The 15,000-nt window shown below is 41.3% G+C and overlaps 2 protein-coding genes across 4 annotated transcripts in view; one reads left to right on the forward strand and one right to left on the reverse strand.

The window, feature by feature from the left end:
- hook3 (hook microtubule-tethering protein 3) overlaps window positions 1-438 on the reverse strand; it is a 43,079-nt gene extending 42,641 nt beyond the window's left edge. For both annotated transcript variants that reach the window (XM_084415500.1, XM_084415501.1), the window contains exon 1: window positions 182-438. In XM_084415500.1, the coding sequence (XP_084271626.1) occupies window positions 182-238 (57 nt within the window). In that variant the 5' untranslated portion in view covers window positions 239-438. The remainder of the gene's footprint in view (window positions 1-181) is intronic.
- Window positions 439-615: 177 nt separating this feature from the next.
- rnf170 (ring finger protein 170) overlaps window positions 616-15,000 on the forward strand; it is a 15,755-nt gene continuing 1,370 nt past the window's right edge. The window contains exons 1-6 of one of the 2 annotated variants that reach the window (XM_084415503.1): window positions 616-937; window positions 3,016-3,176; window positions 3,264-3,339; window positions 8,389-8,497; window positions 11,972-12,045; window positions 12,724-12,855. In XM_084415503.1, the coding sequence (XP_084271629.1) occupies window positions 3,040-3,176; window positions 3,264-3,339; window positions 8,389-8,497; window positions 11,972-12,045; window positions 12,724-12,855 (528 nt within the window). In that variant the 5' untranslated portion in view covers window positions 616-937; window positions 3,016-3,039. Of the gene's footprint in view, window positions 938-1,300; window positions 1,432-3,015; window positions 3,177-3,263; window positions 3,340-8,388; window positions 8,498-11,971; window positions 12,046-12,723; window positions 12,856-15,000 lie in introns of those variants that run through there. The other variant, XM_084415504.1, reaches the window with a different exon arrangement.

The raw sequence follows: 15,000 nt of genomic DNA on the forward strand, positions 1-15,000 counted from the left end.
AGAGAGACAGAGAGAGAGAGAGAGAGAGAGAGAATGTAAACAGATGAAGCCCGTTATATAGAATAAAGCTCCAGTTCTCATCATAACCCCATTAAGCAGCAGATATCAGTACAGGAGAGTTAGTCTCGATAGTGATATCATAATATATATGTATATGTCTCAGATATAGAGCTAAACTCACCCATGTCAGGAGACTCTCGCACAGCTCGACCCGGTCCACAGTCTCCGGCGCGCTCATGTTCGCTCGAACTGAGAACTGATGCTTAATCGCGCGAATCTCCAGGGGAATATATATATATAATGAGTGCCTGTGCGATTAATGTCCAATTATGAGAGAAATCCTGTCGAATTAAAGTGGCGAAATGTGATTTATATGAATAAAGCGGCGGTGACAGACAGACAGTAGCGGACTCTCCCTCAGACACACGGGGTCCTTCAGCTGCCACCCTGCAGGATCGGGACACCTAATGCCTGAAGGAAAATCACGCTGAAGAAAACTGCTTTCGTGACAAGATGGATTAAAAACGGAGAATAATTATTTTAAAATATGAAAAAAATAGGATGAGAAAATCACGCAAAATAACACTTGAAGTGAGACAGGCAGTGAAACGGACCGCTTTTAACCCGGTGATGACGAATGCGGAACTTTGTTCGTTTTTTTAGAAGTATTTATATGGGGTGTGATTGTTTAAGATAAATAAGGGTGATATATTGATAGTGTTTTTCTCTCTGTTCTCTTCAGAATGTAAGTGAGCCTGTTGTGTGTTCCGTCCTCCAGAGCGACAGGCGGCGCTCGAGCGCTCACACCAGCCGAAGGAAGGACCCCTGAAGGAGGAATGCGGAACTGATTCCGCCCATTAGCGCAAACACACACTCACTAAACAGTTTTCTTTGCAAAAGTGTGTTTGAGGCCTGAAACTGGGGAGTGTTTTCTCATGTAAGTGTTTGAACAGCAGCCAATAGCCGCGTTTCCACTGTCGGGCCAAAAGCGGGGCTAGTGTGTGCCAGGGCCAGTCGCGTTTCCACTGTCACTTCCGGGGCCGATGTGGGTTCTGATCTCAGTATGAGGCAGAAATATTTATACGCGGTGCAAAAGATATGCACGCTAAATTACCATAGTAAACATAGTTAATATGAACGCTTGAAGAAATTAGACAAATCATGAAGGCTATCACAATCATGTCTGTATTGTGTCTGTCAGTAGCCTACGTCTCGTCTCTTTATACCGGACTAACATTAAATAAAGCATCTTTTTTCCCGAGAGCTTCCTCTGTTTCTCTGACTGGGAATAACTATCCTACCGGGAGAGATGCTGAAGCTCATCAGGTCGTGTTTTTGTTGGCATATTTGTAGAAATGATCATTCTTTCTAACTGTGATGTAAATATGTCCTGTAACTTCCAAATAAACAGAAACAGCCTCGACTGAATAAGTGTGTCCTCTGTCTTTTGTGAAATAGACCTAACGATAAACCACTTTATTTCAGTGTGACTAATGTGCAATTTAGATACAGTTAATTAATTATGATCAATGTATCACTTTTTATTGTAAAAACATCAATGCTTGGTTTTAAATCTTTAGGTAAACAACAAAAATGCCAGCAAACGGTCGCTTTTATCATATCACGCTAGTTTTCAGTGATTTCTTTCTGATAAAACCTCCGTTAGTTGGTGAAGTTATGGGTGTGTGTGCCGTTGTTCTAGTGAGAGGTGTGTTACGGGTGTGTTACGGGTGTGTTTTAGTGAAGCACTGTGGAGCTTCAGCCCAACGGTGGAAACGCAGTGGTTTAGGGTTCAGTGCTCCAGTCTCGAGGCTATTAGCCTCGCCCGCCTGTTTACAGCCCAGCTAGCACTGGCCCGACGGTGGAAACGCAGTGGTTTAGGGTTCAGTGCTCCAGTCTCGAGGTTATTAGCCCCGCCCGCCAGTTTACAGCCCGGCTAGCACTGGCCCGACGGTGGAAACGCAGTGGTTTAGGGTTCAGTGCTCCAGTCTCAAGGCTATTAGCCCCGCCCGCCAGTTTACAGCCCGGCTAGCACTGGCCCGACGGTGGAAACGCAGTGGTTTAGGGTTCAGTGCTCCAGTCTCAAGGCTATTAGCCCCGCCCGCCCGTTTACAGCCCGGCTAGCACTGGCCCGACGGTGGAAACGCAGTGGTTTAGGGTTCAGTGCTCCAGTCTCGAGGCTATTAGCCCCGCCCGCCCGTTTACAGCCCGACTAGCACTGGCCTGACGGTGGAAACGCAGTGGTTTAGGGTTCAGTGCTCCAGTCTCGAGGCTATTAGCCCCGCCCGCCCGTTTACAGCCCGGCTAGCACTGGCCCGACGGTGGAAACGCAGTGGTTTAGGGTTCAGTGCTCCAGTCTCAAGGCTATTAGCCCCGCCCGCCCGTTTACAGCCCGACTAGCACTGGCCCGACGGTGGAAACGCAGTGGTTTAGGGTTCAGTGCTCCAGTCTCGAGGCTATTAGCCCCGCCCGCCCGTTTACAGCCCGGCTAGCACTGGCCCGACGGTGGAAACGCAGTGGTTTAGGGTTCAGTGCTCCAGTCTCGAGGCTATTAGCCCCGCCCGCCCGTTTACAGCCCGACTAGCACTGGCCCGACGGTGGAAACGCAGTGGTTTAGGGTTCAGTGCTCCAGTCTCGAGGCTATTAGCCCCGCCCGCCAGTTTACAGCCCGGCTAGCACTGGCCCGACGGTGGAAACGCAGTGGTTTAGGGTTCAGTGCTCCAGTCTCAAGGCTATTAGCCCCGCCCGCCCGTTTACAGCCCGGCTAGCACTGGCCCGACGGTGGAAACGCAGTGGTTTAGGGTTCAGTGCTCCAGTCTCGAGGCTATTAGCCCCGCCCGCCCGTTTACAGCCCGACTAGCACTGGCCCGACGGTGGAAACACGGCCACTGACGGCATCTGTGTGTGTGAGAGAGAGAGAGAGAGTGTGTGTGTGTGTGGGAGAGAGAGTGTGTGCTGTGTTGTGATGTGTTGTGACATATTGTGTTGTGTTGTGTTGTGTTGTGTTATACACAGAGCTGGAGGATATGAGCAGGCGTAATGGAAGCGAGCGAGTGTTTGGACGGTTCTCTGCTTCCAGAGGAAGATTCGCTCATTGAAGGTGTTAGTGACCCGGTTCTGCTGGTTCTGGTGCTCAGCGTGACCTTTCTGTTCGGCCTGGCGACGCTGCTCTGCAGGTGAGACAACACCTGACCTCTGACCCCTGACCTCTGACCCCACACCAGATCACTCATACTCACACACGATACGATCTTGTCTCTCAGGAACGAGCAGCAGCGGATCCACCCGGAGAACCAGGAGCATGTGCGTGTGGTGCGAGAACAGCTTCAGTCCGAGCAGGTGTGTGTGTGTGTGTGTAGGAACATTATCACCTGTGTTTATCATATCAGGGTTTGTTCTCAGCTGATCAGCAGTGTTGGGGAAAGTTACTTCGAAAAGTAATGTTAGAATATTGCATTCCTCCCTTAAAAAGTAACTACTCGTGTTACTTTTTTAGAAAGGTAGTGCGTTACAATATTGCGTCTGTCCCATAAAAAGTAACCAATTGCGTTGCTTAGTTACTTTTTTTTTTAGAAAAGTAGTGTTACACTATTGCGTTCGTCCCATAAAAAGTAACTAATTGCGTTACTTTGTTACTTTTTTAGAAAAGTAGTGCGTTACAATATTCCGTTTGTCCCATAAAAAGTAACCAATAGCGTTACTTATAGGGATGTCCCGATCTGATCACGTGTTTTCAGACTCGATCGGAATCGGACGTTACCTTCCGATCAGGACTCGGATATATATGTATATATATATTCTCATTATTTTTTAACACATCTATAGTGGCACAGAGTTACGCCGGTTTCACACTGCACGCGCGTAAGCAGCACAGGAGCAGTGCATATGGTGAGCAGGAGCAGGACACGCGCGTTTTGCTTTCACACTGGCAGTGTTTGTCACGCGCGGCTGAACCGCGGGTTGTGTACAGACAGAGTACTCTATAATGGATAAGTTGGCATTGCTTTTTTTCGTTTTCAAATACATTTAAGAGAAAAGACTTGTCAAGAAGCTTATTTTATTAATAATTTCATTTATATAACTTAGGGTTCATCTTTGTTTTTATTGTTATGGCAACAAGTTTGTTTTTGGACTTTTTTTTTTTTTTTTACATTGCTGTTGGTCATTTGATTGACTGTTTAAAACACAATAGATATCATCAATGCACTTTTTGGATAAAACTGCGGTGTATTTTGGCCATGATCAATGTATTGTCACTTTAATTCAGCAAAAGCGGCGCAGCAAAATTAGACTCGGCGCCGAAACGATCACGGCACTCCTGCTCTGCTCTGCTATACGCACTGCCGCGCCACCTCCGCGCGCAGTGTGAATGCTGTAAAGACTAGATTAATCTGTTAACATGGGCGGCGAAAAAAATACGCGCTGCACGCTCTGCTAACAGTGCAGTGTGAAACCGGCGTAAGAGTTAGGAGTGCAGTTCCTAAAAGCACATTACTGGCTTTGCAAACACTGTGGCACTTTTATTTTTTATTTGTCTACATACCTGCCGGGTATTTTAAGTTGAGGTGCTATTTGTTTATATATTAGACTTTTTTATATTTACTGTTGCACTAAAGTCCAAAAGTGAAGAATTTATGTATTACTTGATTGTTCAAGCTACCTCACAGAAGTGCTCTGTTTGTTAACAGAGTTGTTGAATGTTAAAATAAGGTGAATAAAATAAAATATAAGGAACATCCTGGATCTGTTTTTCGCTCTTCTTTATTCTTTTTTTATGTATTATAGAAGTATCGGATCGGGACTTGGTATCGGCAGATACTCAAAATCAAATGACTCGGACTCGGACTCGAGGGCAAAAAAACCTGATCGGGACATCCCTAGTACTTAGTTAGTTTTTTAGAAAATTTTTAGAAACGATTTTCGTCCAATTTTCAGCCGAATTCTGACTCGTGCAACTCTTTTTCTGGTCGGGCCGTTTTTCAGCTTTGTCATTTGTCGTGCAGTGTACAGTGTACAGGGGGAAACGAGAGGCGGTTAACCTCTCCCAACCGGCAATTGGATGGTCGGATGAATTTCTGGCATGTCAAGAGTGAGGTAGAGTACAGTAGAGTACAGTAGAGGGAGAGTACAGTGGAGGGAGAGTACAGTAGAGGACAGTGGAGGTAGAGTACAGTAGAGGGGGAGTACAGTAGAGTACAGTAGAGGTAGAGTACAGTAGAGGTAGAGTAGAGGTAGAGTACAGTAGAGGTAGAGTACAGTGGAGTACAGAAGAGGTAGAGTAGGGTGGAGTACAGTAGCGGGAGAGTACAGTAGCGGTAGAGTACAGTAGAGGGGGAGTACAGTAGAGGTAGAGTACAGTGGAGTACAGAAGAGGTAGAGTAGGGTGGAGTACAGTAGCGGGAGAGTACAGTAGCGGTAGAGTACAGTAGAGGTAGAGTACAGTGGAGTACAGAAGAGGTAGAGTAGGGTGGAGTACAGTAGCGGGAGAGTACAGTAGCGGTAGAGTACAGTAGAGGGGGAGTACAGTAGAGTACAGTAAAGGGAGAGTACAGTAAAGGGAGAGTACAGTTGAGGGAGAGTACAGTAGAGTACAGTAGAGGGAGAGTACAGTAGAGTACAGTGAGGGAGAGTACAGTAGAGTAAAGTAGAGGTAGAGTACAGTAGATGTAGCGGTAGAGTACAGTAGAGGTAGAGTACAGTAGAAGTAGAGTACAGAAGAGGTAGAGTAGGGTGGAGTACAGAAGAGGTAGAGTACAGTGGAGTACAGAAGAGGTAGAGTACAGTGGAGTACAGAAGAGGTAGAAGTAGGGTTGAGTACAGTAGAGTACAGAAGAGGTAGAGTACAGTGGAGTACAGAAGAAGTAGAGTAGGGTGGAGTACAGTAGAGGCAGAGTACAGTAGAGGCAGAGTACAGTAGAGGTAGAGTAGGGTGGAGTAGAGTACAGTAGAGGTAGAGTAGGGTGGAGTAGAGTAGAGGTAGAGTACAGTAGAGGTGGAGTAGGGTGGAGTACAGTAGAGTAGGGTGGAGTAGAGTAGAGGTAGAGTACAGTAGAGGTAGAGTACAGTAGAGGTAGAGTACAGTAGAGTACAGTAGAGGTAGAGTACAGTAGAGGTAGAGTAGGGTGGAGTAGAGTAGAGGTAGAGTAGGGTGGAGTAGAGTAGAGGTAGAGTACAGTAGAGGTAGAGTACAGTAGAGTACAGTAGAGGTAGAGTAGGGTGGAGTAGAGTAGAGGTAGAGTACAGTAGAGGTAGAGTAGGGTGGAGTAGAGTAGAGGTAGAGTACAGTAGAGGTAGAGTAGGGTGGAGTACAGTAGAGGTACAGTAGGGTGGAGTAGAGTAGAGGTAGAGTACAGTAGAGGTAGAGTACAGTAGAGTACAGTAGAGGTAGAGTAGGGTGGAGTAGAGTAGGGTGGAGTAGAGTACAGTAGAGGTAGAGTACAGTAGAGGTAGAGTACAGTAGAGGTAGAGTACAGTAGAGGTAGAGTAGGGTGGAGTAGAGTAGAGGTAGAGTACAGTAGAGGTGGAGTAGGGTGGAGTACAGTAGAGTAGAGTAGGGTGGAGTAGAGTAGAGGTAGAGTAGAGTACAGTAGAGTACAGTAGAGGTAGAGTACAGTAGAGGTAGAGTAGGGTGGAGTAGAGTAGAGGTAGAGTAGGGTGGAGTAGAGTAGAGGTAGAGTACAGTAGAGTACAGTAGAGGTAGAGTAGGGTGGAGTAGAGGTAGAGTACAGTAGAGGTAGAGTAGGGTGGAGTAGAGTAGAGGTAGAGTACAGTAGAGGTAGAGTAGGGTGGAGTAGAGTAGAGGTAGAGTACAGTAGAGGTAGAGTAGGGTGGAGTACAGTAGAGGTACAGTAGGGTGGAGTAGAGTAGAGGTAGAGTACAGTAGAGGTAGAGTACAGTAGAGTACAGTAGAGGTAGAGTAGGGTGGAGTAGAGTAGAGGTAGAGTAGGGTGGAGTAGAGTACAGTAGAGGTAGAGTACAGTAGAGGTAGAGTAGGGTAGAGTAGAGGTAGAGTACAGTAGAGGTAGAGTAGGGTGGAGTAGAGTAGAGGTAGAGTACAGTAGAGGTAGAGTAGGGTGGAGTACAGTAGAGTAGAGTACAGTAGAGTACAGTAGAGGCAGAGTACAGTAGAGGTAGGGTAGGGTGGAGTACAGTAGAGGTGGAGTACAGTAGAGGCAGAGTACAGTAGAGGTAGGGTAGGGTGGAGTACAGTAGAGGCAGAGTACAGTAGAGGTAGGGTAGGGTGGAGTACAGTAGAGGTGGAGTACAGTAGAGGCAGAGTACAGTAGAGGTAGAGTAGGGTGGAGTACAGTAGAGGTGGAGTACAGTAGAGGCAGAGTACAGTAGAGGTAGAGTAGGGTGGAGTACAGTAGAGGTAGAGTACAGTAGAGGCAGAGTACAGTAGAGGTAGGGTAGGGTGGAGTACAGTAGAGGTGGAGTACAGTAGAGGCAGAGTACAGTAGAGGTAGAGTAGGGTGGAGTACAGTAGAGGTAGAGTAGGGTAGAGTACAGTAGAAGTAGAGTACAGTAGAGGTAGAGTAGGGTGGAGTAGAGTACAGTACAGTAGAGGTAGAGTAGGGTGGAGTAGAGTAGAGTACAGTAGAGGTAGAGTAGGGTGGAGTAGAGTAGAGTACAGTAGAGGTAGAGTACAGTAGATTACAGTAGAGGTAGAGTAGTGTACAGTAGAGTACAGTAGAGGTAGAGTAGGGTGGAGTAGAGTAAGAGGTAGAGTAGGGTGGAGTACAGAAGAGTACAGTAGAGGTAGAGTAGAGTACTGTAGAGTACAGTGGAGGGAGAGTACAGTAGAGGTAGAGTACAGTAGAGGTAGAGTAGGGTGGAGTACAGTAGGCAAGATCAGAAGCAAGAACATTGGTCAATAAAGTGAGATTAAATGCACACAAATGTATGTTTTATTTAACATATTTAGTTATTGGAGGTTTGCACAGTATTCTGATTCTGCATTTCACTGATTTTATTCATTTTGAGGAATATTGAATATTTGTTTGTCCAAGTGAGATGAGTAAATGCTCACATTTAGTCTAGATCTACAATAACCATCATGTTTACACACACACACACACACACCACCTCTGCATTTCGATTTGTCTCAACATGGGGACAAGAGAGCTGTCAGTCAATAAATAGGAAAGAATTTGAAAAAGTAACTCAGGTATTTTTATGTAAATTTTAAAAGTAATGCGTAACTTTACTAGTTACTTGAAAAAGTAATCTGATTACCTAACTCAAGTTACTTGTAATGAGTTTCCCCAACACTGGAGATCAGTGATGTCAGGATTTCTGTGAGGCTGTTCTGAACCGGGGTGTGTGTGTGTGTGTGTGTGTGTGTGTGTGTGTGTGTGTGTGTGTGTGTGTGTGTGTGTGCGTGTGCAGGGCTCGTCCTCGGAGACGAGGCATCAGTTCTACTCGGACATGTCGTGTCCCGTGTGTCTCCAGCAAGCGGTTCTGCCCGTCGAGACCAACTGTGGGCATCTTTTCTGCGGTGAGCACCAGTTTACACCAGTTTCTGTTTCAGTCCATAATGACTATTCTCATACAATAGTTCTTTATTTGTTTTAAAGAAGCAGACTTAATATTTATCCATTTCTGGTCATAATTAGGAGATAATGAGCGTATGAGCCGTTGTGCCGCAGCTTATATTGATCACACAGTAAAAATGCACTTTATTCAACAGGAACAACAGCTCGTTCCACACGTCCTTACACTATTTCTACGTCATTACGCTATTTCTACATCATTACGCTATTTCTACGTCATTACACTATTTCTACATCATTACGCTATTTCTACATTATTACGCTATTTCTACGTCATTATGCTATTATTACTACGTCATTACGTTTTTTCTGTTACTTTTTTCTACGTCATTACGCTATTTCTACATCATTACGCTATTTCTACGTCATTACACTATTTCTACATCATTACGCTATTTCTACATCATTACGCTATTTCTACGTCATTACACTATTTCTACATCATTACGCTATTTCTACGTCATTACACTATTTCTACATCATTACGCTATTTCTACATTATTACGCTATTTCTACGTCATTATGCTATTATTACTACGTCATTACGTTTTTTCTGTTACTTTTTTCTACGTCATTACGCTATTTCTACGTCATTACACTATTTCTACGTCATTACACTATTTCTACATCATTACGCTATTTCTACATTATTACGCTATTTCTACGTCATTATGCTATTTCTACGTCATTATGCTATTTTTACTACGTCATTAAGTTATTTCTATGTTACGTTTTTTCTAAGTCATTACGCTATTTCTACATTATTACGCTATTTCTACGTCATTATGCTATTATTACTACGTCATTATGTTATTTCTAAGTTACTTTTTTCTACGTCATTACGCTAATTCTACGTCATTACGCTATTTCTAAGTCATTATGCTATTTTTTCTAAGTCATTACGCTATTTCTACATTATTACGCTATTTCTACATTGCGCTATTTCTAAGTCATTGCGCTATTTCTACGTCATTACGTTATTTCTGTTACATTTTTTCTACGTCATTGCGCTATTTCTACGTCATTACACTATTTCTACGTCATTACACTATTTCTACATTTTTACGCTATTTCCACGTAATTACGCTATTTCTACGTCATTACACTATTTCTACATTATTACGCTATTTCCACGTAATTACACAATTTCTACGTCATTACACTATTTCTACATTATTACGCTATTTCTACGTCATTACACTATTTCTACATTATTACGCTATTTCTACGTCATTACACTATTTCTACATTATTACGCTATTTCCACGTAATTACACTATTTCTACATCATTACGCTATTTCTACGTCATTACACTATTTCTACATCATTACGCTATTTCTACATTACGCTATTTCCATGTAATTAAGCTATTTCTACGTCATTACGCTATTTCTAAGTAATTATGCTATTTCTACATCATTACTCTATTTCTACATTATTACGCTATTTCTACGTCATTATGCTATTTTTACTACGTCATTACGTTATTTCTATGTTACGTTTTTTCTAAGTCATTACGCTATTTCTGCATTATTACGCTATTTCTACATTACGCTATTTCTAAGTCATTGCGCTATTTCTACTTCATTACGTTATTTCTATATTAAATTTTTTCTACGTCATTACGCATTTCTACAGTCATTACACTATTTCTACATCATTACGCTATTTCTACATTACGCTATTTCCACGTAATTACGCTATTTCTACGTCATTACGCTATTTCTACGTCATTACGCTATTTCTACGTAATTACGCTATTTCTACATCATTACTCTATTTCTACATTATTACACTATTTCTAAGTCATTACGCTATTTCTACATTATTACGCTATTTCTACATTACGCTATTTCTAAGTCATTGCGCTATTTCTACGTCATTACGTTATTTCTATGTTAAATTTTTTCTACGTCATTACACTATTTCTACATCATTACACTATTTCTACGTCATTACACTATTTCTACATTATTACGCTATTTCCACGTAATTACGCTATTTCTACGTCATTACACTATTTCTACATTATTACGCTATTTCCACGTAATTACACTATTTCTACGTCATTACACTATTTCTACGTCATTACACTATTTCTACATCATTACACTATTTCTACATTATTACGCTATTTCCACGTAATTACGCTATTTCTACATCATTACACTATTTCTACATTATTACGCTATTTCCACGTAATTACACTATTTCTACGTCATTACGCTATTTCCACGTAATTACGCTATTTCTACGTCATTACGCTATTTCTACGTCATTACACTATTTCTACATCATTACGCTATTTCTACATTACGCTATTTCCACGTAATTACACTATTTCTACGTCATTACGCTATTTCTACGTCATTACACTATTTCTACATCATTACGCTATTTCTACATTACGCTATTTCCACGTAATTACGCTATTTCTACGTCATTACGCTATTTCTACGTAATTATGCTATTTCTACATCATTACTCTATTTCTACATTATTACACTATTTCCACGTAATTACGCTATTTCTACATTATTACGCTATTTCCACGTAATTACACTATTTCTACGTCATTACACTATTTCTATGTCATTACACTATTTCTACATCATTACACTATTTCTACATTATTACGCTATTTCCACGTAATTACACTATTTCTACGTCATTACACTATTTCTACATCATTACACTATTTCTACATTATTACGCTATTTCCACGTAATTACACTATTTCTACGTCATTACACTATTTCTACATCATTACACTATTTCTACATTATTACGCTATTTCCACGTAATTACGCTATTTCTACATCATTACACTATTTCTACATTATTACGCTATTTCCACGTAATTACACTATTTCTACGTCATTACGCTATTTCTACGTCATTACACTATTTCTACATCATTACGCTATTTCTACATTACGCTATTTCCACGTAATTACGCTATTTCTACGTCATTACGCTATTTCTACGTAATTACGCTATTTCTACATCATTACTCTATTTCTACATTATTACGCTATTTCTACATTATTACGCTATTTCTACATTACGCTATTTCTAAGTCATTGCGCTATTTCTACGTCATTACGTTATTTCTATGTTAAATATTTTCTACGTCATTACGCTATTTCTACCAAGTCATTACGGATTTTCAATCTGATCAAGTGTTTACATGTTCTCTCGATCGGATTAGAAAAGGAATAAACCACTCCTTTCAATCCGAATGAAGTCTCTTTGGGATCGAGCTCAGTCGGATCGATTAAGGCGTTTTACATGAAGGCTTTTCAGTGCGATTGAACCGTCAGTCCCATCACTAATGGATTATTTGGTTGCATGTAAGCGCAGGTGAGCCGATCGAGCTGCTGAAACGTGTGTGTGTGTGTGTGTGTGTCTTCCGCAGGTCCGTGTATCGTGGCGTACTGGCGTTACGGAGCGTGGCTCGGCGCCATCAACTGCCCCATCTGCAGGCAAATGGTGAATGATGTGGATTTATGATTTGTATGATGTGTTTGTCTCAGTTCTGCGCTCGCATCAGTAGCTTAAAGCATCATAATCAGGGTTTGAAATTAACTTTTTCACTCACCAGCCAATTTGGCTACAAAATGTTTAAGTTACCAGCCATTCAGAACTTCTACTAGCCAAAAAGAAGAAAAAGAGAAAAGAAATAAACCAGATTAACTACATCACAGCTTATATTATAAATTTGGGTTTCAAACATTAATTTCTTATTCAAATAAAATCCTGTCATCCAGCATCTCCTTCCTCTTTCATCCTTATCCTCATCCTCATCACCAAAACTGTGTTTTATGTGGACAGATCAATACAGTACAAAGAACATCTAAAAAATGTAGGATGTTTGAAAATAATAATGTCTTTTCTGTTCACCAAATGCTTTTTAATCATCGCTATTGCTTCAGTGCACATGGACAAGCACACCGTTATCTGTTGTGTAGTGACGTGTGTGTTCAAGTAAGCAGATATGAGCAGATTCTGTGCAGTACGCTGTGTTTAATATATCATGATGGCTCACGAGTATTAGCGCTAAATCTGCGCAGACCTGGCGGTGTTAGTTTCAGACCCTGGTCATAATCCTGTCTGGAAACCTGTATGAGGCAGATGTGTGTTGACCCTTGACCTTTATCGGTGTGTCAGGTGACCCTGCTGTTCCCGCTCTTCCACGACACCGGTCCCAGCGCTGCGACTGCAGACGGACAAGTGGAACCGGTTCTGATCCTCACCGACATCAACGATTACAACCGCAGGTTCTCCGGGCAGCCGCGCTCCGTGAGTCTGATCATCTTCCTCATCTTCCTCATCTGATCCGTCTCTGCCAGCAGAGATCTTAATCATGACATTAAAACTCAAAATTATGACATACTTAATTAAAATTACGAGAGTCAATTTGTATATTATGACCTAAAAAGTTATAATTATGAGATAAAAAGTTGAAACTGTGACACACAAAATCATAACTTTTTATCTCAATTCTGACTATTTAATCTCATTATTGACAAAGTTTGTTAATTATGACGTGGTATGTCATAAATTTGACTTTAAGCACGGTTTACTAGAGCATGGTTTACCCTCATCCTTCCCTCGGGTCATTTTGACCTGAAAATATATATTTTTTAAATGTTAAAAATTGAGTGTTCATCAGAGGGTCCAAGACTCCAGGACTTTTGTCGCACTTGAACCACGAATACACACAAAAAATCGAATGGATTCAAGGAGTTTTGTGGTTGAAATTTAAAAAAAGTAACAAATCAATTTGATGCCCTTGGGAATGAAGGGAATGTGAGGAATGCTTCAGGTCACATAGAAACACCTACAAGTGCTCAAAATTCAAACTAAAAATGCTGAAACTTTACCATAAAATTATTTTATAATGTCTACATGTGTATCTGATGCACACTGCTGGCTTTAGGACCCAGAGGAACAGCTCATTTACTCCATATAGAGCTATAAGGCCATCTAGAGTCATGACATATCATCTTATATTATTATATTTCCACAAGAGATCGGCAAAGACTCCCAGTGTAAGATATTTAGAGCTGAATTAAAAGGTTTATACGTGAAATTATGAGTTATTTTGAAAGTTGAAAGAATGTGAGGAATGTGCTTAAATTACTATTTATTTTTTATTTATTGATCATATCTAGTAATTTAAAGGTAAATAAGAAAATCTCCAAAAAATTAAAAAATTAAGCATTAAAAAATTGCTATTTTTTGCCAAAATGAAATAAAATAAGCTTTCTGGACAAAAATAAAGTATAATTTTAGGTCTTCGGGTCATTTTGACCCTCGAGGGAAAGAAGAGTTACAAAGTGCGGTGGAACTGGGCCTCCATTTGTAAGAGATGAATTGGGTTTATTTTACGAACACAGGCCAACAACATTCCCTGCCGTCACAATCAGTCGATGTCTAGGAAGATCAGTTTGAGTAATAGCACAACCAGTGCTGATTTAATCCAGGAAATCACTGACGTCATCCATCAAAATCAGGCCGAACGAAGTTAGTTTGGAGTTCGAAACCCATCGTCGTCAGAACAGTTCTCTTGGCTGGTACAACCCTCTGAACTCCCATTGGTCCGTGGTGATGATGTAATGGGTGGGTGTGGCTCTGAAGCTCCGCCTTCTTTGAGGTGTACATCTTCAGCTGATTTATTTATTGTCCTTTATTTAACCAGGTACAAAAAAAACTAAAAATCTCTTTTTCAGAAGTGACAATGACACAGTTATAAAACACCACAATATCTTTACACATTTAAAAACAAATGCAGTTTGATTCTCTTGATATTTAATAGATAGAGGTTCATCAAATATAAAACCAGGATATCTGTATTGTGTCACAGCTTCTATTCCCTGTTAGGTGCTAACCACTGAGAGATTTGCTGCTGGTTTCTGTGATCGTGGAAATAACGTGACTTTAGTCTTATTAGCTTTCAAAGTCAAATCGAAGCAGCAAAGCACATGGAAAGAGACGGCAGTAAAGACACAACTGTGTCGTCAGCATAACAAATGAAAACGTACATTTCTAATGTTAAAATCAAGATGATTAATATAGATAATAAAAAGTAAAGGCCCCAAAACCGAGCCCTGAGGAACACCCCTCATAATCTGTGACGGTGCAGAGTGACCTCGCATTCACACACGTCGTGTTCGTGTCCACTGAAGAATCCTCTAGATAAACCAGGAGATAGTGTGATTGACAGGAGATAGTGTGATTGACAGGAGATAGTGTGATTGACAGGAGATAGTGTGATTGACATTCCTATTGATTTGAGTCTAGATTTCAATATACTGAATTCAACAGAATCAAAAGCCTTGGTTCAATAAAAGGTGCTGAAAATGCTTTTCTTTTGTCAGACGCGAGTAAAAACACAGAGCATATAGTAGAAACTGAAAGACTCTGACACTGTTTTTCATGTTT

This window comes from Rutilus rutilus, assembly GCF_951802725.1.
Source record: "Rutilus rutilus genome assembly, chromosome: 7".
Classification (NCBI taxonomy): Eukaryota; Metazoa; Chordata; class Actinopteri; order Cypriniformes; family Leuciscidae; genus Rutilus; species Rutilus rutilus.